This window comes from Typopeltis vanoorti, chromosome 25 (assembly GCF_054136105.1).
Source record: "Typopeltis vanoorti isolate ZY-2024b chromosome 25, IOZ_Tvanoo_1.0, whole genome shotgun sequence".
NCBI classification, from domain to species: Eukaryota; Metazoa; Arthropoda; class Arachnida; order Uropygi; family Thelyphonidae; genus Typopeltis; species Typopeltis vanoorti.
Genome location: NC_143573.1, coordinates 70,934,086 through 70,958,481, shown reverse-complemented (window position 1 = coordinate 70,958,481; position 24,396 = coordinate 70,934,086). Strand labels below are relative to the sequence as shown.

At 37.3% G+C, this 24,396-nt stretch overlaps 1 protein-coding gene and 1 non-coding gene across 6 annotated transcripts in view; both read left to right on the top strand.

Annotated features, from left to right (window-relative positions):
• The window catches only part of osi (electron transfer flavoprotein regulatory factor orsai), a 48,808-nt gene that overhangs the window by 9,009 nt on the left and 15,403 nt on the right, over window positions 1–24,396 (top strand). For 3 of the 5 annotated variants that reach the window (XM_090414473.1, XM_090414476.1, XM_090414477.1), the window contains exon 2: window positions 18,867–18,987. In XM_090414473.1, coding sequence (XP_090270599.1) covers window positions 18,946–18,987 — 42 coding nt within the window. In that variant the 5' untranslated portion in view covers window positions 18,867–18,945. Of the gene's footprint in view, window positions 1–4,497; window positions 4,742–18,866; window positions 18,988–24,396 lie in introns of all 5 variants that reach the window. The other 2 variants (XM_090414474.1, XM_090414475.1) reach the window with 1 other exon arrangement.
• On the top strand, window positions 7,472–7,590 carry LOC150092839 (5S ribosomal RNA). The gene has a single exon (XR_016550554.1). It is a non-coding gene; the product is annotated as a 5S ribosomal RNA (ribosomal RNA).

Sequence of the window (24,396 nt, the reverse complement as noted above, 5' to 3'; positions counted from 1 at the left end):
ACCGTTCTTGAAAGAAGATGGCGAACCATCATTACAGGCCGCCATTTTCCTTCGTACTGGAGCCATACTTACTACTAACGTAATTTATCAAATTATAAATTATAAACACCAAAAACACACAAACAGACGCACTAAGATACGCAAGGCAAACAAAACTACGCAATATTAAAGTAAATTTATCAACGATAACTGAAAATAACGCTTATCTTATCAGGAGCGTTCACGAACACTACACACGACGAATCCTTCTAGCGGCGACTTCCTGACATAGATTATGTTACAAAACACTTTAGCACACTAACTACACTAATAAAACTACAGTAATATACTAAAATTACACAATTAAATCTAACAAAATATTTAATAAATCAACAAAAATCACAAATCTTTCAGGAGCTCTCTGACAGTACGTCTCTTCACCAGCTAGTCAAGAAATAGATAACAGCTTGGTTTTTTTCTCTCACAGAGCAGTGAGTGAGTGGAATAGTTTGCTCTTAGAGATTGTGAGTGCATCTAGTGTGAATGAATTTAAGGAAAGGTATAATAGCTGGTTCAAATGATGTATAGCCTCCCTCAATAAGTCCTTGAATATCTGGAGGCCTCTGATAATAATATACATATACACCATGTTGACAAAAGTATTTGGACACCTAGTTGTGGTCAAAAAAATGTTTTAATTACATTTCTAATACTGAGTGGAACTATTGTAGACCTGAATGGCAGCAGTTACCCTTCGGGACAGACTTCCAGTTAATTTCTGATACATCGCAACAGGAATGTTCCTCCATTCCTCATGCAAAGCTACCCCCATTGCTGATGATGGCTGCTGTGGTCTGGAGCCAATATTCTGAGTTCTAATTCATCCCAAAGATGTTCGATGCAATTGAGGTCTGTACTCTTAGCTGGCCAGTCCAACACTTGAACATTGTTTTGTGTAAACCAGTCTTGGATATGCAGTGCAGTATGTCATAGAGCATTGGCATGCTCTATTGCAAATGTCACTGCTGAAGTACTTCCACAATGTCGGAAGCATGAAGTGCAGACATCATGCTTTTAGGCACATCCACCAATGAACTAAGTCCTATCCAGCTGAAACCACATACCATTATCGAGCTTCCATATGACTTGATGGAATGATGCAGTCCTGCCAGAACTGATCTCTGGGTATTCTCCAGATCAAAACACAACTATTAGAGTGAAACATTTGGAAGCATGATTTGTCGCTCTACAGAACCCTTTTCTAATTATCTGTGGTCCAGGAATGGTGTAAAAGACATTAGTCCAAACATCATTGGTATTGAGGGGCTTGAGGTGTTCACAGCAGCTCTGCCATGGTAACCTAAGATATACAACTCTCTACAGACAGTTTTAGTACTGACAATGTCCCTGCAGCATTTTCCAGGTTGACTGCGAGGTCTGCCACTGATGATGCATGGGATGCTTGAACATTCTGAGACAGAGTTTGTCAATCTCAATCATTAAGTGTTAGTGCTCTCCCAAGGTGTTCTCACACTGCAGTAGCACCATCAACTTTCCATCTACAAATGACATAAGTAGTGGTGGATTTTGGTATACTGAGACAGATAGCAATGTCACGGATAGAAAGACTACTGACATGACATCTAACTACCATCTCATCTTAGACGTCTGTCGGTTCAGTTGAGTATGGTATCTTGACATTGAGTACAGTGCAAACATACAGCATATCCTACCTTTTCTTACCAGACTTACATAGACACTCCTTGAATATCTGCATGTGGTAGGATCCAAAATTTACATGGCACATTAGATGGCCAAATATTTTTGGCAACGCACACAGACATATATAGTGATATCCAGGGCTTCAGAAATGCAAGTTATATTTTTCTGTGTATAAGACGAACCCAAAATTAAGAAATCAATATTTTAAACAAAAACAGAACACATTTGATATTTTTTTAAATATTCAAAGTATATTTAGTAATTAGGTAATATTTTTAAGATACATACTAAGAAATTATGCATCACTCAGTTCTGGTTCATTTCAGCTCTCAGTTCATTTTCTTCCTCACTGTTAGTTCTAGACATATCACTTTCTTCAACCCCTGCTGCATGACTGCTGTCTTCTGAGTCACTGTCTATATATCTACCCTATAATATAAAATGATAAGCCTTTTTCTGTAACGTTTTTGTGTCAAGTTATTTGAAACATTTTGAAACTTAGGGGTTACCCTGAGTGTCGAGTCATCAGAATTCAAGGAAAACCGGCCTACCAGCCTGGAACTTGGGGGGTTGGGTGGCGGGGGACCCCCTTTCGAGTCATCAGAATTCAAGGAGAACCGGCCTACTAGTCCGGAACTTGGGGGATTGGGCGGTGTAGGCGTCAGGCCCCCCCCCCTAGTTTATATATATATGAGATCATCCTCAGTTCCATCCATGACATTGCTGACTCTACATTTCTTGAAGGACTTTACAACCACCTCCTGCTTGACTTCATTCCATGAGTTTAGGACCCTCATACCTCAGTAATGGTTGGTTTTTTCACTCTTCCTGTTGGTGTCAAGTTATTACCTGCTTTTTGCATCTATTTATTTCATTCTTTTTTCATCAGAGCTTTGAAGGGCTTGTTGATAGAAATATGTAGTGGTTGTATGTAGACTTATTCCTGGTAGAATAAGTCTACCAGGAATAACTGCTAGCTGTGTTTTCAAATCCACTGCAACCCTTTTTGTCTTCTCTGTTAAATGTGCTCAAACACGAGCAGAGCTGGCCTCTTCGGGAGCCCTCCGGGTCTTCTGAACCAAATCTTTGCAAACCAAATAGCCATGATTTCTTCATTCATCTAGCCATTCTCATGAACTTGAACAAGAAGGCCAGCTGGTATGCCCTCTTTAGGATACGTTTTCCTCTTACAAATGAGTTTTGTAATTTTACCAAATAAGTTATTGCTACCATTATAAATACTAAGTTACCATCTGCACAGCATGAGAGGACAGCAGTGTAGTGTGTCATTTCATGACCACTTGTTTTAATTGCCACTGTTTTGCCTCCTTTCATATCAATAGTTTTGTTAGAAGGCACATCGGAATTGAGAGACACCTCATCCATGTTTGCAATCTGACTTGGTTCAAAAGCATATTTTTTCCAAAGTTTTATGACATAGGAGTAAAACTGTTGGATTTTATTCTCATAAGCTGGTGGCATTTTCTGGGTAACTTGGTTCATGTTCTCATGACACAATTTTGCCTTTCCTGTGATATCAACAATGTTCATTTCTCTTTCAAACCTTTTTGCCTCATATTGAATAGCTTGGTTGACATTCCACTCTGCTGCTGCTCCATAATCCAAGCCTTAAGCCTCTGCTTCAAGTTGGGCCATTTTGTTGGTTTTCCTTCAAGCCCTCTTCGTTTTTTGGCATCTTGAGTAGTTCTTCCTGTTTTCTCCATTGTCTAAGCATACACTCAGTGGGAGGAGGTCCAAACTGTCTATCTGAAACTTTATTTCCATGTTCTTTTGTGTAATTGATGACTTTTAACTTGAATTTTGAAGAATATGACAATCGTTTTTTATTTTCAGACATTTTTATGGGTTAGTACTCAAAATATTGTTCATGCATTAACTTACCCTGCCAATGAGTTGCAGATATATGAATGCTTTCAGAGTTCCGATTGGTTTATTCAGAATCAGCCTTTAATGACATCAATCGACAGAGTTAACAAAGGCTAGTGACTGGTGGAAGTCTTGCACACAAAGTGTTCCTGGTAAGATTTTTACAGGGTAGTTCACCATTGCTTCTCTCCCCCCCCCCCCCATTTATATCCGGGCTTGGGACTGGCATATTGGCTGGGATGTACGTATTCATGACCGTAATCCACGTGTGTTCACAGGGCTGGTTTGCCTGTTCTGGGGGACGAAACCAGCCACATGCCAGTCCCGAGACCAGATAAAATTGAGGAGTTGGGGAAAAGTAATGGTGAAATATCCTGCAAAAATCTCACCAGGAATACTTTGTGGGTAATGCCTACAAAGTATTCCTATTGTCAGAAATGACTGAAAGGGGAAATCAGATCAGAGGGACGAAACCCCCTCCCCCACTTCTGTATGAGACCAGCTAACTCACCTTTCATCGAAAGAGACGAGATAAAGGCCTCACGTACTGACAGTGAACCCAGGTCTTTCCAACCAAAGAGCTTTTTCTATACTGACGGAGCTACGGAGGTTCTTGCCCAAGGTAAATGCAATGTTGACAAAACAGAGTAATACATTCTTTAATTCTCACTATACATTAGATTACATGTAATTATATAGAAATGGGCTTTCCTTTAAGATGGAGTTAAAATTTACAACACAAACAGCTCAGTTTCTGTTCTCTTCAGTTCATTGTTCATCATGAACAATTAAGTAATAATGAAGGGTGAGTTTATATAAATAATCCATAAACAATAATTTAACAGGGAGGAGTACTGGTGATATCTATCTATCTACACCGTTTCTTTTGTTTGTTTGTTTGTTTTTTAGATGTTCTGTTATGCTGGTTCGTTTGGAGATCATGATGTCGTGTACTCTTTTTAAGAAAAGTTCTATGCCCAGTGTGTATAATTTTCCAGAGAGATGACATCCTTGCTTTGATCCCTTGAGAGTATGGCAAAGTGCGGGTGAGCCTGTTGTCGATTTTTAAACAGAAGAGTGCATCTCTGTATAACAGTTGGACTGTTTCAGTGATGAGAAGACCATAGCCTAATGCCTTTAGGATTTCATAAAGGTACTCATGCTCTACTTTGTCAAAAGCCTGATGAGTGCTAGGTTTTCATTTTGGCTGTTTGCGATCTCTTATTAAATGGAGGTTATCATGTATTGATCTTCTTGGAACAGAATAAGCTTGATGTCTGCCAGTAACTTCAGGCAGTGTTAGCTTTAGTCAGTTTGCAATAACTTTGGAAATGCTTTTGTAATCTGTATTGATCAGTGAGATTGGATGACAGTTTCGGATGTCTGTGTAGTCTCCCTTCTTTGGTATCAGTCATGCTATTGAGGTCATGATGGATTCTGAGATCCCATTGAGGTAGGCTTCTTGCAGTATTTTAAGGAGAAGTGATCTGAATTGATTCCAGAAGACTTGGAAAAACGCTGTTGTGAGACCATGAAAGCCGGGAGATTTGTTCTTTGGGAAAGATGTGTATGCAGCTTTCAGTTCATCTAGAGTGATTGGGTTTTCTAAGTGGTTCCAATCTGTTGCAGAGATTCTTTTTGTTTCTTTCAGTATTTCGTGAATGCCATGAAGGCATGTTCCTGTAGAGCTGTATGCATTCTTGTAGTATTGCAGGATTTCGGAAGTTTTACTTGGATCTTCTGTGATGCTGCCATCTTGAAGACTAATAGCAGATATGCAGTTTGCTGCCTGGTATTTTTTATTCCTTTGTGGGTGCATCTGAAAGATTTATTTGTGTATGCCATGATCTAAGCAGGGCACCGTTTGCAGATACTTCTAAGTGTCTTTGCTTGGCTTGGAGGGCTGAATGATATTCAGGGCTTTCTTCTCCCAGATACTGGAGCTGTTCTTGGAATTCGGATGCTAATGTTCTTTTGTTGATTTTTCTGGTGACTAGATCTGCATAAAGAATTTTATTTCTGAGTTTAGGTGGGGCCACCATGTTTTCATTGGTTCTGTATTCCCTTAGAAGTCAGTGATGTTAGTTATTAAAGCCTGAGTATTTATTATAAGATCAGTACCATCAACATAAGAAGCCTGAAAGGCAAAGAAATGGAGCTAGCCGAGGAATTAGATAAGTACCAGATCGACATAATAGGGGGTGACTGAAACAAAAAAAGACAAAAACTGGTGAGATTTTTTTGAGCAATAAATACAAAATGTTATATTCAGGCAATGACAATCAAGGAAAAGAAGGAGTAGCCATAGTATTCAACACTAAATACGAGGCTAATCTTCTTGAATGGCAGGCAGTCTCAAGTAGAATGATGTGGGCAAATATGAGAATGGGGAACTGGACAATGAGACTTATTTGTGCCTATGGTCCGACAGAAGGTTCTACTAAGGTAGAAGTGGAGGAATTTTTTGAGTCTTTAGAGAAAGCAACTGACACAGTGAAAAAGGAAAAGTTGGTCCCTAAATAGCAGAGTAGGAAATGATTGTGAGACATACGAAAATATTTTGGGAAAATTTGGAGAAAAGAGCACAGCTAATAATAATGGCAAAGACCTGTTGGATTTCTGCTTAGGACATGGACTCGTTATTACTAACACCATGTTCCAACATAAAAATGTGCACAAATTCACATGGAGAGAAGAGGCAAGGAATAAGAAAAGTCTCATTGACTACATTATTGTTGATAGTGAGATTTTCTCCCTGCACCAGGGAGAAAATCTCACTATCAGTGTACAGTGTATAAGTGTACCAGAGTGTACTGAGGATTTGAAATTGCAAGTGATCACATTGAAAAGAATAACATGTAAGAAAGTTTTAACGTGAATGAAAGTTGAGCAGCTCTCAGATGTGAACTGTAGACTAAAATAGACAAAGATTATTGAAGAAAAAATGAAAGAGTTTGAGAACAGGAACCAAATCTTGGAGATTCAGTTGCAAGCCTTGAAGAAAACCCTGATTGATTCAGCCAGAGAGGCATGTGGTGAGGTTGTCTACAAGGATAGAAAAATCAGAACTCCATGGTGGACACAGAAAGTTAAACAGGCAGTGAAGGAAAAGAAGAAAGCATATCAAAAGTTCCTGAAAAATAAGTCAGTTATTGCTCTTAGAGAATACAGAGACAAATGTAAGAAAGCTAAACAGTGTAAAACTAGCTAAACAAAAGTCATTGGAGAACTTTGGCAAGAACATAGAAAATAAATATCAAGAAGGTGGCAAAATATTCTGGCGGTAGTTGAAGAAGCTTAGAAATGGAAGAGAGTGCTGTAAAAGGAATTAGAGATGATAAAGGTGACATAAAAACGGAAGAAAAAGATATCCTTGAAGTATGCAGTAATTACTTCGAGAAATTGCTAAATGAAACAAGCAGTGATAGTACAGTGGTAAAAAACACTCAACAGGCATACAGTCAGGAATAGATATCCTTACTTGAAGTAGAAAAAGCCATCAAAGGCTTGAAATGTGGAAAGCCAGCAGGAGTAGATGATATTCGACCAGAAATGCTGAATTATTATTGGTGGTATAAAAGTCTTACAGTGGCTACACTGGATAGTTCAGAAGGCCTGGACAGAGGGACGAATTCCAGATGATTGGAGTAGAGCTCTCTTAGTACCCATATATAAAAAGGGAAATAAAACTGAATGTGAGAATTACAGAGGTATTTCCGTACTGAGTGTTCCTGGAGATTTTTGCAAGTATACTTGAGAAACGATTGAGAAGAATTGTGGAAGAAAAGCTTGGTGAAGAACAAGCTGGATTCTGGCCAAATAGAGGCTGTCAGGATCAGATCTTCACTTTACGACAAATAGTTGAGGAATCATGGGAATATAAGCCAGCGGCCATACGACGCTGAATACACCTGTTCTCGTCTGATCACAGAAGTTAAGCAGCGTTGGGCCCGGTCAGTACTTGGGAGGGTGGCAACCTGGGAACACCGGGTGCTGCTGGCTTTCATTTTTAAGATTTGGTCACCTCGGTTCCTTCTCGATGGGGAGGAGGTTGAGAGGATCCAGAGGCGAGTGACTAAGATGATAGCAGGTCTATGGAATGAACCATATGAGAACAGGTTGAAGATTTGTGGGTTGCAGAAACTAGTTGATAGGCGGAAAAGGGGAGACATGATTGAGACATTCAAATTGCTAAAAGGATTCTATAGGATTAATTCAGATGATATTTTTGAGATCAGGACTGGTGGTGGGAGAACTAGGGGACACCCATGGAAGCTGGGCAAGAGCGTGGTTAGCAGGGGTGTTAGAGCTGGGTTCTTTACTTTTAGAGTGGTAAATGAGTGGAATAAGCTGCCAGAGTCTGTTGTGGGTGCTATGACAGTGAGCGAGTTCAAGGCAAGGTATGATAGATACTGTGAGAATGTTGAACAGCTGCGTGAACATGATGTTTAGGGCCTCCCTCGATGAGTCTAAGGACTCCTGGAGTAGCCCGTGGTAATAATAATAATAATAATAACAAAGATCTGTATTTAAGTTTTGTAGATCTGGAAAAGACATATGACAAAGTGCCAAGAGAGAGAAGCTATTCAAAACTCTACACTTATATGGTGTCAATGGGGCATTATATCAAGCGAGACTTAGTCTTTATTTGAGTTGTAAGTCAGCAGTTAGAATTGAAGGAATTACAGGAAGGTGGTTTAATGTTAAATCTGGTGTCAGACAAGGATGTACATTATTCTCTCTGTTATTCATTATCTATATGGATCACATTATGAAGGAAAGTGGTATCAAAATTGGAGATGTTAATCTCAGCTCTTTGCTTTATGTGGATGATGTTATACTTCTAAATAAATCTACTACAAGGCTGCAAGATTCCCTGACTAAATTGAATAACTGTTGTAATAGATATGACATGAAGGTCAGCAATAAAAAGACAAAGACAATGAAAATAGGTTGAATTGTTGAAAATGTCAACTGTGTTGTGAACGGAGAACCTGTGGAACAAGTAAAACATTTCAGCTACTTAAGCACGAATTTTAGTGAAGATGGTAAATTAAATATGGAAATAGACAAGAGAATCAACAAAGCTGGTATTGTAGGAAGTCAATTGAATAAATTCACATGGAATAGGAGAAAAATTAGTCAGAACACTAAATTAGCTGTATACAAGAGAGTGTTCAAACCAATTTTAACTTATGTATATGACAGCTGGGTCAGAAGTAAAACAGTTGACCAAAGACTAGTAGAGACCAGAGATATGAGAGTCCTGAGAAAGATAAGAGGCATGAACAGATGGCAATCCGTAGCAGATTACCCATTAAGGCAAAGAGGCACGTGGCTAGGATCTTCAAGCTTTGGGGGGCCCCAAGCCAAGACATTTTTTTATAGTGTTTTAAAATAACAGATTAATGTTTACAGTAAACATCATAAAAATCTTGATTATTTTAAGCGAAAACTTTTTGAAAAAAATTATGTTTTAATATGTATTTTGAACAGCGATCTACGCTTTGAATAATGCTGCAATACCAATGTTAGTTAAAGATTAGCAAAACAAGTGTTGTTTGCCAGGTATGCAGGAAAATGACTCAGAGGTAGACCTAGATATAGGTGGATTGATATGGTACAAAGTGCCTTAGATGATAGAAATATAAGATCTGATAACATTGGAGTCTTGACAAGTAATAGACTGATTTGGATGAAAATTGTAGATAGGAAGTTAGTAATGATGTATAGTTTTCATGTAGTACTATCATATCCTGTACACCCCTTGAGGGTACATGGCAGGAATTTGATGATGAGTATTTATTATATAATTTGAATTGTTCAGGAGGGTATTGTTAAAGATCCAGTAGTCACTTCCTGATTTGGATGCTTCCAAAGGTAATGAAAGTTGCAGTTTTATGAAGAATGGGTGAGCTGTTTTTAACCAGAGAAACAGTGTATTTGGAAATGTAGTAGTTGTCCAGTCGTGCTTGGTAGAGAGGCCTATTAGTCGCTGTGATTGCTGACCTCCATGTGTAGGACTCTTATCTGGATGTTGATGCCGAAAGACATCAGTGAGTTCTTTATTGTTTACCAGTGTTTGAAGTTTGTTTATTAATGAGCTACGATGTTCAGCACATTGAAGTCTGTCTTTTTCTTGGTCAATACTAGAAAAATGGTTTTGAATGAAGTCCAAGATTTGTGATGCAAGAACATCCTTCTGTGGTATGTAAATATTGAACAGATGCAGGGTATTATGATTGGGTGCTTTTATGTGAGCATACAAGGTGTATCCTGGTATATCTGCAATCACTTTCAGTTTGTAGGGGAATCGATGATGTACACCTAAGCTAATCCCTGCTCCATAGTGTTGTTGGGTTGCAGAGTGATGTGGGTCATAAGGCCACTCCGCCCATTTTCTAGATAAATTAGATGAGGAGTTGATATTTGTTTCTTGCAGAAGTATTAGGTTTATACGGTATTTCTGTACCTGCCCAAGGACTATTCTATTGCGTAAAGCAGAGGCACATCTTCTTGCATTGAGAGAAAAAAAGGCTCAATGACATTATGTTTATGAAAGTTTGATTGTAAGTTGAATTTAATATTGGTGCTGGTATTGTGTTTGTAGCCCATAACCTCTGCTCTGATCTTTTTGCATTTCAGTTTTGAGTGTAGATCCTGAAGTTGAGATATTAGTTCCAGGATTCTTGTGATGTATTAAAGGGCTATAGTTAATTTGCGAGAGGAGCCTCGCACTTTTTGTATGAAGGATGATAGTTGCTTCATGGTTAGGGGACTGTCAGTGTGTGGAAGTTCCCTCTCAGCTTCTTTCTCATCATGTGGAAGTAGAGTTTCATCATCGTCTGGGAACTGTTCCTCCTTGGCTAGCTGCAGGTGATGAAAGGCCATTCTGAGTAGTTTCTTCTATTGAACAAGGTTCTAAATTAGTGGGAACCTGGGTTGGTGATTCTGGTTGCTGTGTCTGGGGATTACTTATAATTAGTTCATTCTGTTCATCTCTGTTAGGAGGATCTGTGTTTTCATGCTGTTTGTTAAGTGTTGCGTGCTGTGAGACTTTGTTTTCAAAGCTTTGGATCTCATTATTTGGCAGGCATTCAAGAACAACATGAACCTTGTCTTTTCCAGTTCAGGATTTCTTGGCTCTGAAATTTGTGATGGGGAGAGGATTTTCAGTTTACTTTTCCTTATGCTTTAATTTTCTTCTTGTACGATGTTGTTCTGTTCAACTGGTTTGCTATTTTGGGCTGGGATATTTGTTGATGAATTGTTGGAAATATAGGGACAGTGTTTCCTAATGTGACCGACTCTCTTCATGACAGAAGTTGCACTGTGATGAGAAAGATAAGTAGCGAGTGTAGGTAATTCCATTTATGTCAGTGTTGATTAACTTTGACAGGTTGTGTAGTGCGTCATTGTTTGGAAAGTGAGTACATTAATGCCTGTTTTCCAAAACTTTTGACATGGACAAATTCGGGCTTTTTCATGGCTGCTGACAGTGTGCATATTTTTCCTGTGACAGAACTGTATCTTGATAACATGGATCCGATGAGTTGATGGGGATTTCAGGGGAGACATTTGATACTGTTATTTTTGTCAGGGCCAGAGCTATTGGGGCTGCTTCAAAGTGATAGTCACCAATATTGATGCCCTTTTGCAGTACCGTTTGTTCCAATGAGATGTGACTGAAATACACCTGCACAGTACTAGCTATATGTGAGGCATCAGTGATATTTTTTGCGGGTACAATTTTGGCCACTAGATAATCTTCTGGTGGGATGTTTTCTTCAGTGGCGAAAATAAAAATTCCATTTCCTCGGGAAATCACGTTTGTAATTTTCCGAGTGGTAGTTAGTAATGGTAGTTATTTTTGCATTGATTGGTCTACTGCTGGCTGATGTGGCATTCGTGTGTGAGATCAGTGTCTTGAGGGACGATAGGATGTTTCCATTAGATACAACATTACACTAGTGGCCAAAATTGTGGAAACCTTTTGGAAAAAGTGTATTTCTGAGGTTTGATGACTCATGACACCACTTTTTTTTTTTTTTTTTTTTTTTTTTTTTTTGGAGTAATACCATAAAATTATATATCAATGGAAAGATAATTTAATCAAGAATGTAATGCAATAACTTTTATGAAGGATTTTTTATTAGAACAGCAGTTATAAAGAAAAAAAGTGAAACAGAAAAAATGAGATATACAAAAATTCGTACAATGTGAGTTAATACTTAGTTGGGTAACCTTTAACGTTAATTACGGCCTTACAACGCCTTTCCATGGAGTGAACCAAGTTTTTTAGTTCTGCAGTGAAACCAAGATTGAATTATTGCTTCTATTAATTGGGTTTTATTGTTGGGTTGCTTCTGACTAACAAATTTCTTTAGTCGGCTCCATAGATTTTCGATTGGGTTAAGGTCTGGGCTATTCCCAGGCCATTCCAGCAGTGGAATATAATTATCTTGAAATCACTTTTTGCACACAGCAGCAACATGACATGGAGCTGAATCCTGTTGAAATATAAATGCTTCATTATCTTGGAAAAGCTCACGTGCAGAAGGCTTCAGTTTGGGCTCAAGTATTTCATTTATGTATTTTTGGACATTTATATTCCCATTAATCATGCAAATTCTGTCACACCTTTTGATGTCATACAACCCCAGATCATAACACTAAGTGGGTGTTTCACGGTAGGTGTAATGCAATCAGGATGTAATTCTTCTCCTTACGTATTTTATGCATCACTACCAAACAGGGAGATTTTGGTCTCATCACCCCAAATAACACTGTCCCACCGTTCCGCTGTCCAGTTAACATGGGTTTTAGCCCAGTTTAATCTTTTCAACCTTTGTTTGAGAGATAAAAATGGCTTTTTTTGTGGAATTCTAGCATTTAGACCACATTTCTGCAGTCTGCGCTGAACAGTCCTTGCACTCAACTTTGTATTGCGCCATTTCATCTTGTATACACCCAGATGATTTTCTTCTGTCATGTAGGCACAGTCTCTCAATTCTTCTATCATCACTTGCTGTTGTGCACCTTTTCCTGCCTTTACCAGTTTGGTTTTGTAGTGACTGAGTCTCCTTATACCTCTTCAAAAATTTAGAAATGCCACCTTTGGTTAAGTTTCCACCAATTTTTCTTTTAATTTCTTCTTAACTGTAGCCTTGTTCACTTAATAGTACTATTTTACATCGCTTTCTGGGTGACCAGTCAACTCTTTGCACCATTTCTTTAATTTTATTACGTTTTACAAGCTCATTAATGAAAGAACACGCAAAAAAACCAACCAACTTGATAGCAATCACATAACACACTGACAAATGTCCTCCTCTCAGCTCCAATACATGACATCAATAGCTGAATCCTACTGTGACCTTATTGGCTCATTGCCAAAACAAGATGACTCCTGATTGGCTCTCTAAACACTCATGCTCATTGGCTACATTCAAATGAAGGAAAGCTACTTCATATCAACCTAAGCAAGTTGTGCTTTTTTCTGGTTATTTGACTATAACTTTTCATAGAATACAGATAATTGAGCAAACTTTATTGCATTACATTCTTGATTAAATTATCTTTCCATTTATATATAATTTTATGGTATTAAACCAAAAAAAAAAGTGGTGTTATGAGCCATCAAACCTCAAAAATACACTTTTTCCAAAAGGTTTCCACAATTTTGGCCACTAGTGTAGCATAAGATTTTGAATTGACTGACCTGTTTTCCGTGTTTAGCTTCTGTGAACATTGCTCTTCCTTCTGGGTCTGAAGTTGTAGGGTGGGGAGTATCTTAGTTTTGATGAGAGGAATGTATGGTTGCCATGGCAGGTAATCCTTTGCTGGCGATAGCTGCAGGTGAGGAGTCCAGCTAGTGCAGGTGACGAGAAAGGAATTATGGCATCAAAGTTAAAGATCGATAGGAACTAATACAGCAGGAAAAAGGAAACCATCATTAATCACTTATCATTACACTTACGTGTACGCAACTGGTATGAGTGGATAGCTCTCAGATTGGAGAATATATCTATACTAGAGGGGCCCTGGTCCTACGGCGCCCAATCCCCTGAGTTTCAGACTGGTAGGCAGGTTCTCCTTGAATTCTGATGACTCGAATTTTGAAAACTCGAAAGGGGGGGGTCTTCCCCTGGCACTTGGGAAGTTTGGGAAGCACTGCACTAGAGGACTTGCACTGTCCACAATCCTCCAAATGGCTTCTGTGCCATGCCGCCACCACCTCCTGAACTACCACATTTTTACAGAGATGCTCTACAGCAGTGGCAAAAATACAGAACTTCATCAGACATAATGATGGGATCAACAGAGTCAGCTGTACTAACAGAACCACTGTTTTTGAACAGAAACATAAGTCTCACAGCTGGTCAGCCCTTTCTTTTCCTTACATGGAACTGGACAGGAATAAGAATCATAGGCGACCTCCTGACCCAGACCCTAAAGTGGAGAACGCTTGCATGCTTATTGAAAAGCAATATCAGCAGATTCAAGCTGCTATTATAAAAGCCTTCCCAGATATCCCTACACCTCAGGATTCCCTGAGGTGTAGGGATCATCTGAAGCCTCACTTCCAATTCTTCCCTCTAACTGCAAGAAAATATACCACTTCCTCATGTCAGTGCCTCCAACTTTGCCATTTATATATTCATCCTTAACCCTCTCATCTACAAAGCTGCACATGCTACCCAGTTTTCAGTGGGATCTTCCATATAAATCGAAGCGCACCAAACCAGATTCTGACATAAAGTGGAGGCTAAATTTCAACTTAGAGAATCGGATCTGTATCTATTCTGCAAAGTTTCAGGTACCTTGGAACACACATATCTAACCTGTTCTGCAAACAAAGCAGTAATCACCTATGCCCTGAATACTTCCTCTAGTGCCTGTAACTATGCACACAGCCAAGAGGATTATTAGAATTTAGTCCATACAGAAGAGAACAGACACAGAATATACAATTTCCTCTTCATCTGCGGCAAGGCTGTCATTTACAGTTTCTACCTTAAGCACACAAGAAATAACCAGCACCATCCATCACTGAATCGGAACAAATCCTCATGTGGCATATGTCGGAAACTACAATGCAGGCTTTTACTGGAATTTGATTATTACAAAGAAACAGGAACTGTAGCAAAATTCATAGCGGAGTGGAATCCAAATGGTACCCTGTTCTGGATTGCTGATGACGATACACTTCAGCTGAAAAATAACTAAAAGTGATACTGAACTGTAATATTGACTCTTACTAAAAAGACAAATCCTGTCTACCACTCATGTATCTTTTGCTTCCTTTCTATTGTATATCTAAAAAGAAAATCCTTTTTTCTCCTTAATATATATTCTTATAATATGTAAATACTCCTTTTTGTTGCCTATCTTCTAATGTATTTTTTTTAAGTTAAATTTAAAAAAAAAAGTATTTACATATTGTGCCTGTTAAGTAATGAGATTGATCTTTTACAGGACAACCCTTTCAATAAAAGTAACAAATGGGTTTATAGTTTTGACCATTACAGTGTGTTGTAATTGCAAGTGCAACTTTCGAGTTGGGTGACGCAGCAGTTTTTGTGTTGCAGCCATTGAAGTAAGAGTGTGTCAGTGGAGCATGTCAGATTTGAAAACGGCATCATGGAGCAAAATGCTGTGATAAAATTTTACAGTAAATTAGGAAAACTACTATAGAAGTGTACCAAGACCTAAAAAAAAAGTTTACACAAATGACTGTCTGAGCCGTACTCAGGTGTTCTGCTGGTTTTCAATGTTTAAAGAGCGGAAGGAATCCCTGGAGGATGAACATGCTATGGGCAGCCAGTTTTTGAACAGACAAATGAAAATATGGTGAAAACTAGGGAATTTGTTGCCCATGACAGGCGAATAACCACTAGGCTATTTGCTGTAAGGTAAGGAAACGGCTAGATTAATCTTAGAGATTTGCACTAGAGGAAGATTTATTCAAGGTTTTATGCTACACATGTTGGCACATGAACAGAGAGAGCCCTGAGTTGCACATTGTCAAAATTTCATTCATGCAGTTGATCAAGATGTGGTGTGTTGCAAAGAATTGTCACCAGTGATGAAAGTTAGCGTTTTCAGTTTGATCTGGAAGCAAAACATCAGAGCATGGAATGGCATGGAATGTCTTCTCACTGGCAGAAGAAAGCCAGGTTAGTCATGCAAAATCATGCAAAAATCACGTGTTAAGACAGTGGTCATTGTTTTTATTTCAATGTTTGGAATTATTCACCATGAATTTGTTCCTGAGGGCACCACAGTAAATGGTCAGTATTATTCAGGGTCGGTTCCCATAAGGGCCATTGAGTTTTAGTCATTGTGTCTCTGATAAAGAGGATGCTAGTAGCACTATAAAACTATAGAAAACTATAAAAGACTGTACTGTAATATACTATACTGTAGATTGCTGGCAGCAGAATTTGCAACTTGTAAACAAGCTGACAGGAGTCGCGATGTGAACGATTCTGTTATGACCCCCAGTTAACTAAATTGGAATGATGGATAAATTGAATATTAGACTAGTGAGTTGAATAGTTTATTAGCTGTCAGATAAGTATCAGCAGGTTGTGTATAGGGAAGTGGTATCCCAAAAGAGGAGGACAGTCACTAGCAGTATGTTGTAGGGACCATTATTGATTAACTTATAGTTTAATGATATTGGAACAGGCTTAACTGGAATGTGCAGATGATGCAGAGTTGCTTGCTGTGTTACAAGAGGATCTAAATAAATTGTTTGAGTGGGCAAGTGACTGGTACTGCCAGTTTATATAGTGAATTATAAAATCTAAATTTGGTAGGCAAGAATGGAATGTAAAGTATACAGTTAATTAATGAGGAAATTTTAAAGGAAGTGGAAGAGATGAGACATTTGGGAGTAGTCATGACAAAGACATGAAGTTTAGGAATCACATTGTAAGGTTTTCGTAAAATTATGAGAACATTACAGTGATGAGGAGGAAGATCATAACATATAGAAGTAAAGAGGTTATGGTTCTCTTGTATAAAACCTTGATCATGCTGCTTATTGACTACTGTACATACAGATCTGGTCTTCATCCCTTTGATTTTCAAACAGATGAAGATATCTTAGTTTGAGAAGATTCACTGAGTTTGTGTTAGGGTCTCTGAAACGTGGGATATTAAAATAGATTGAAGGAATGCAGTTTACTACTGTAGATTGACAGTTTCCTGGTGCAAGCTCTATAATGGTAACACAGGAAAACCTCATTTAATGCGATTAATTAATCCATCAATTAATGCATGCTAATCGAAATCACATTAAGCGAATACAATAAACAATAGGAATAATTATAATTCATCCATCAGTTAGCATAAATTTGGAAAAATAATTACAGTATAAGCTATATTAGAGGATAAAATCATTAAAGTTAATAAAAATCAATTGCTTAAATTTTTATTTAATGTCTAAACATTTGATTGAGCTACTTTTTTACAAAAAAAATTAAGTAAAGATGTTTGAATTGTGCTCGACTTTTTCATCTTGTCATGTAATTGGCATAGCGTTATCAAGATTTTAGCGGACTTAGAAGCTTCGTTCCATATCATATTAGGATCAGCATCAAACAAAATTTCCTTAGCATACTCAATGTGATTGAAAACTACCCCAAGTTCTTTTGCAGTTAGCTTCTTAGTTGTAACATTCTCTTCTTGTTCGTACTCCTTATCTTCTTCATATGCACGCTGTTCTTCTAGTTGAAGGAGATCATTCTCACTTAACTGTTCTGAATGGGAATCGAGCAAGTTACTCACATCTTCATTATCCAGTTCATTAAATCCATGTTCTTTTCTGTTTGTGCTGATTTCTTCATTAATGTTAGATCTTGGATTTTGCACATGATAAACTAATATAGACTCGAGTTTAAAGTCGTCTTCTGCATTTCCTCCTAATAAAAGTGTAAGACAATCTTTAGATACTTTGTATCCTGGTTGAGATTCTTCAGTTTTAACTAGGAAAGTTTTTGGCATATGTTTCCAAAAGAGACCAGTTTCGTCGACGTTGAATATTTGCCGATCGTCATAATCACCCTCCTGAATTATCCTTTGCAATTCCTTAGGAAACTTGGCTGCAGAATCTTTATCAGCACTAGCAGATTCCCCAGTTATTCTTACGCTATGCAGTCCAGCTCGATTTTTAAAATGATCAAACCATTCTAAACTTGTAGTAAAGCTTTCACATTCTTCTTGAAATTTGATCTCTTTCAATGAGGTAAAAATATTGAGAGCTTTTGCCTGAAAAGGTATTCTTTTTTTGGTTACAATCCTCAAATCCAGAGTGACAGAAGACGCTCCATCTCGATCATTAAATGGCTTCTATTTTGGGTGATCTGCATGCTTAAAGAAGCAGTAGCAACTTTTCCTTGTTCTTTGTATTATTTGCTCTTATTTAATATAGTTTGAACTGTAGACTCGCTGTATCCCAGGTCTTGCACAATCATTGTATTACTAGTGCCACTTTCATGTCTCTTAATGACTTTCAGCTTTTCCGCTTACTACAGATTCGTAACAAAAAATTTTGCATAACGTAAAAAAATCATGTTACCTGAAATCACTTGCTTAAAGTGGGAAATAATATCATTTCACTCAATCACGCTAACTGATTATTGCACATATCGAATTTGCGTTAAGCGAGGTCTTATGGGAATCGTAAGGCTCTAGATGCAAAACATGGAACTTTTTCAAGCTGCCTCACATTGGGCAGTGGAATTCACCTCCAACCTAAAGACAAACATCATGCTCACAGTGAAATTTGAACTCAAAGCCAGCTAGTTGGAGAGCGAACAGTTGGCCAGCCAGCCTGATATGTAGCTACTTGTGCTTTGCACTGTGGAACAGTCATCAGAGAGTATAAGAAAGGAAAAGGGCTCTCCTAATTGTTTGAATAATGGTTTATGAACTGTTTCTATTATGTAATTTGTCATTATTATGTTTGTTTGATGTTATTAATTTTTGTAACATTAATTTATCTGTAATCCTGTGATGCCACAGATCGTATCAGTGGCAAAACTTATCATTTATTTCTTAAATATTCATTATTATACCCAAAACTTAACTTTGGAAAACTTATAACAAATTTTGTTATGAGCATCTCTTGACAGGAAATAGAACTAGCTTCCAAAGAAATTTACTAATAAGCACATTTGAACTTGCTATGCTTGAGGCTCATATTCTATATCAGACATTGATCTTTTTTTTTTAATATAAGGTGACTGTGATTATTCTTGCTTTTTTAGGTGTGATTTTCCTAATCCTCATGGTAACTGCAAATCTTGAGTCATAATCACTTAACAGGAATTTTATACCAAAAAAAGTATGGCATCAGTTAAATCTCGTGTTATTCAACTTTATAAAAATGTGAGTATTGTTAATGTTTTATATGAATACATTTACTCATTATAAAAATGAGATTTTTACTTTCCAGCTATCTCCACCAGGTTACTTACGATAAGTAACTAATCTGGTGAAGATAACTTACCTTCCTTATTCAGTAACTTCTTCTGTACTCCTTTCTGAATCTTTCAATGTTTCCATTTTCTTTTGCGTGTAGACCTATTAAGAACTTTTATTTTGGGAACTCTCATTTTTTTTTAACATGACCCACCACAGAAGAGACCTTCTTTTGATAGTTTGTTATAACCTTGGTTACTTCTTTCTCCTGTTCAATATTACAATTATTGGCTCAATCTCTCTTTGTGACTTTCAGATACCGTCTATGCCAAAAATCAATTTATAATTGCCTCCAGCTTTTGAAGTTTTCTGGTTATGAACCATGGTTCATAACCAGACAACTTATAACCATAGGTATGTCTGCTGTTATCTAGATGAGTCATATCATTCACTTTGTGGTCTTTGAGATGTTATTTTGCATAATACAGTCTTTGTATTCTGATAACCTTTCTAGTGATTCTGTCTCCATTTTTATTATGAATAATTATGGAAACAGATTATCACATTAGAGAACTTACTTTAATTATATTAAAATAAAATTTTATGTCTCCACCGTTATATCAAGGTCAATTTCAGAATCACAAGCTATATTGGCACATACTGTTGACTGTAGCCTAAGCTCTGGTGTAAAAATAAAATGAAAAAAAAAAAATCTATAATTACATTGTTTCTTACAGCAGCTACATTTGTAACTGCTATAAGAAATGAAGTTGAATGAAAACATGAAGCAATTATCCCTAAAATTATGATGTTAGAAGATGAGAATTTTGCTGATACCAGGAGGTAAATTTATGCTTGCTGAGTTGCAACTTGGTTCTCCATATCCATCTCATTTATTTACATGTGGAAGAGGTTGGGTTAGGAAGAAATATAGCAATTAAAAAAAATCTGGTTGGGTTAGGAAAAAAGGTTAGGAAATGCCTTGGGTTAGGAAAAAAAGAGGTTGGGTTAGGAAGAAATATAGCAATTAAAAAAAATCTGCTGGATATCTTTTTTCAAAATTTACAACTTCTGGTGGATGCCATTGTTTTTTTCTGATAACACAACTTTTCATTTATTGTCACATTTACCCAGCCAGTCAAATTGAAATGAATATTCCATTCTTTTCTGCTTTAATTTCAACAGTGACATTTTGAGGGTTTAATGCACTAAAACTGCTAACATAATATTTCCCATATTAACATTGCTTTTTTTTTTTTTTTTGTCTAACCAATTAACCTGCAGAATTGCAAGCATTAAATTAATTCACTTAAATCTGTGTAACTACAAAAATCTATCCCTGTTTGTCTGAATTCAAGTTGACTGTAATGCTTAAACAGTAGATGCTCCTCTAAACAAATATATTATTATTATTATTATTACCTCTGTAATTTCTGAGGTAATAGTGTCCATCTTAGTGTCTGTTTGCTTACACACAACACAGACTAAAAGTAGCCAATTAGAGTGTATTAAGTTGGAATGGGTTAAAGTAATATTGGAGTGGAGACACTGGAGGAATTACTAAATAAAATGAAATGACAAGTATGATTTATCATATAATTCTTTTTATAGTACATTCAAAAATTGACTATAAATTAGAAACTTTGAAAGCAGAAATTTTGTGCATGCAGTTAATAGGCATGTGTACCCCTTTTTGACAAGCTTAGAGGGAAACATTGCTTGTGAGTGAGTTTTCTGTATACTGTGAAAGAAATAGTAGATATTGTAATCGTATGTCTGCCCAGTAGCTCCCTTTCTTTGTTTCTCAGTTTACAGAAAACCCACTTACAGAGGTAGATTATACATAAACTTTCCTATCATCCTCCTCTGCTGTTATCAAAACCCTTGTCAGCAGAGTCTCCACTTCTGTTCTACCCATGCTTTCCTTACAGCTGAGCTCTCCTTTATTTGCCAGACCTTCCTGTCCAGTGGTTATTATACCAAAAAAAGTAACAAATTAGCTGTTTCTTGCATCTCTCTCTCAACATACAGACAACAGTAATGCTATTACTATTCCCTAGGCACCTCAGAAAAAATAGCCAGAACTTTAAAGAAGTATGATCTGCAGTGCTTTCAAACCTCATTTGAAGTCCTCTCTAACGATCCACTTCGTCCCTTCCCTCTTCCAAGTGTTTACAAGATTCCTTGTTCTTGCAGCTTATGTTATGGTCAGACTGGGAGATCTGCCTTGATGAACACAAAAATTCATCTGCCACCACAACTATGGTCGGTCAGGTCTTGCTGACTGACTAGGCCTTGGATACCTTGCACAGGATCAGATGGAAAAAAAAACTGTGCTTCATCACAGCAAATACAAACTTGAAAGACTTTTTAGAATCAGCAGCAGATTTAAAAAATCAGCCTAATCCAAATATATATATGGTTATGTTAACTTCCCTAGAGTTGAGAAATTTTAATTCTTAGGCCTCCTGTTCAACAGCTAAAGTTAGCCAAAAGCAACCCATGGAGGGTTCCCCTTGGACTTTAGGCTTAAAATAGTCTAATTTCTTAAATAATAGTCAAAAAACCAAAACAGATATCTATATAAACATGAATTAATGTGACTTTTGCTGCTGAACTTCTTCAGTGAGTCAGTATCAGGAAAGTTAATTTTAATTTTTAAACATGCTGAGAGACTTGCATTATTCAGATGGTTTCTTGGTTTATTTTTATTATAGTTAATGTTCAAAAATATGGGGTGCATGAGGGTCAAACCTGTATAACTGAGAGGAAACCTCCACATAGTCTTCAAAGAAATGCAGAGAACCAAAAAGGACTTCTGACCTAATGTCCAATTCTCACCTTCTTGTGGTGCATCTTGTTAGGTGTCTACCTGGATACTGAACAAACAAGGATGGGCTGGCAATTTGGGATTTAGCCGACCAAATTGTATTCTTATTGGCTTAAACCAAAATATAAAATAATGGTACAACATGACAGAATTCCATGTCAGCTGGGGCGTTGCCCAGTTAAACAAGGCCCCTGTTGTTTTTGCCAGAGAACCAGGGCAAACAGCAAAAAGTCACCTACTTGAACAAATTCTAAAACACACCCCAACTCAATATCACCTGAGTTCAAGATCAGTACTATCAATATAAGAAGTCTGAATGACAAAGAAATGGAGCTAGCTGAGGAATTGGATAAGTACCAGATCAACATAATAGGGGTGACTAAACCAAAAAAGACAAAACTGGTGAGATCTTTCTGAGCAATAAATATAAAATGTTATATTCAGGCCAAAATACGAGATTAATCTTCTTGAATGGCAATTCAGTGGCAAGCGCCCTGAAGAAAACATTGATTGATTCAGCCAGAGAGGGCATGTGGTCAGGTTTTTCTGCAAGGATAGAAAAATCAGAGCTCCATGGTGGACACAGGAAGGTAAACAGGCAGTGAAGAAATTACTTGGTATCTTTACCATATATTATACCCAAGGTAAAAAACTTTTCACATCTTTCTCTCATCCGGAGATTCTTAATTAATAAAGTCAAAGCACCTTGTAGCAACTTGCATAGGTAAAATTGATAAGCTCTGTATTACTTAAACCTTGGCATTTCAGGGTCTGCCTACTCACTAATGAGACCTCAATAAAGGTTAAAACCGGTCTGGGTAGTGACCCCCACCCATAATGTATAACATCATACATCTCCTAGGAGATGTGTTTTACATTTATGGAAATACTAAGGAAAGTGATCAGAACTTAATTCATCTTTACCATGAGTTGCCTTGGTATTGCCCCACCACTATAAGTCTTGAACCGCATTCAGGCTCAAACTTGACTTACTTATCTGTTTGCTTACTTGGGAAAAAGGATTAAAACCAAGGTTATAAAATTACTTGGTATCTTTAACATAGGCAGTGAAGAAAAAGAAGAAAGCATACCAAAAGTTCCTGGCAAATAAGTCAGCTTGTGCTCTTAGAGAATACAGAGACAAATGTAAGAAAGCTAAACACTGTGTAAAACTAGCTAAACAAAAGTCATAGGAAGACTTTGATAAGAATATAGAAAATAAATATCAAGAAAATGGCAAGATATTCTGGAGGACGTTGAAGAAGCTTAGAAATGGAGGAAAGAGTGCTATAAAAGGATCAGAGATGATAAAGGTCACATGAAAACTGGAGAAAAAGATATCCTTGAAGTATGGAGTCATTACTTTGAAAAAGTGCTCAATGAAACAATCAGTGATAGCCTAGTGGTAAAAAAAACACTGACCAGGCATGCAATTCACGATACTTGAAGTAGAAAAAAGTAATCAGAAGCCTGAAATGTGGAAAGATAGCAGGAGTAGATGATATTTAACCAGAAAAACTCAAGTATGGGGATATAAAAGTCTTACAGTTGCAAAAGGCATGGACAGAGGAACGAATTCTAGATGACTAGAGCTCATAGTACTCATATATAAAAAGGAAAATAAAACTGAATGTGAGAATTACAGAGATATTTCTTTACTGAGTATTCCTGGTAAGATTTATGCAAGTATACTTGAGAAATGGTTGAGTAGGATTGTGGAAGGGAAGCTTGGTGAAGAGCAAGCTGGATTCAGGCCAGATAGAGGCTATCAGGATCAGATTTTCACTTTACAACAAATACTTGAGAAATCATGGGAATATAACAAAGATCTGTATTTAAGTTTTGTCAATCTGATAAAAGCATATAACAAGATGACAAAAGAGAGAGGAGCTATTCAAAATGCTACAGTTGTATGGTGTCAGTGGGGCATTATATCAAGCAATACTTAGTCTTTATTTGAGTTGTAAGTCAGTAATTAGAATTGAAGGAAGTACAGGAAGATGGTTTAATGTTCAATCTGGTGTCAGACAAGGATTTACATTATCCTCTCTGTTATTCATTATCTATATGGATCACATTATGAAGGAAAGTGGTATTCAACCTGTTATCAATGGAAATGTTAATGTCAGCCCTTTGTTTTTTGCGGATGATGTTATACTTCTAAATAAATCTGCTACAAGTCAGTAAGATTCTCTGACTAAATTGAATAACTGTTGTAATAGATATGGTATATATTTATTTATTCTTAATGCAAAAAGGAATAAAAAACAACTACAGATCAATGTCCAGTCTGGAAAGCCAATCCAAGGCCTCATCCATCACGCTGCTGTAGGTGGTGGCCTACAGGACATCCAGAAGTCCTGCAGGCCACCACCGTGAAATTGGTGCCTTGGTTGGTCGTTCACAATATGAGCCACGGGAGAACAATCACAATAACAGTGGTCTAACAGCCCCCATTTATGTAGTAGGTGTCAGTGCAGTTAGCCTAGTGGCTATGCGCTTCGTAACCATATGCCTGGGTGTCCTAGGTTTGATTCCCGTCAACG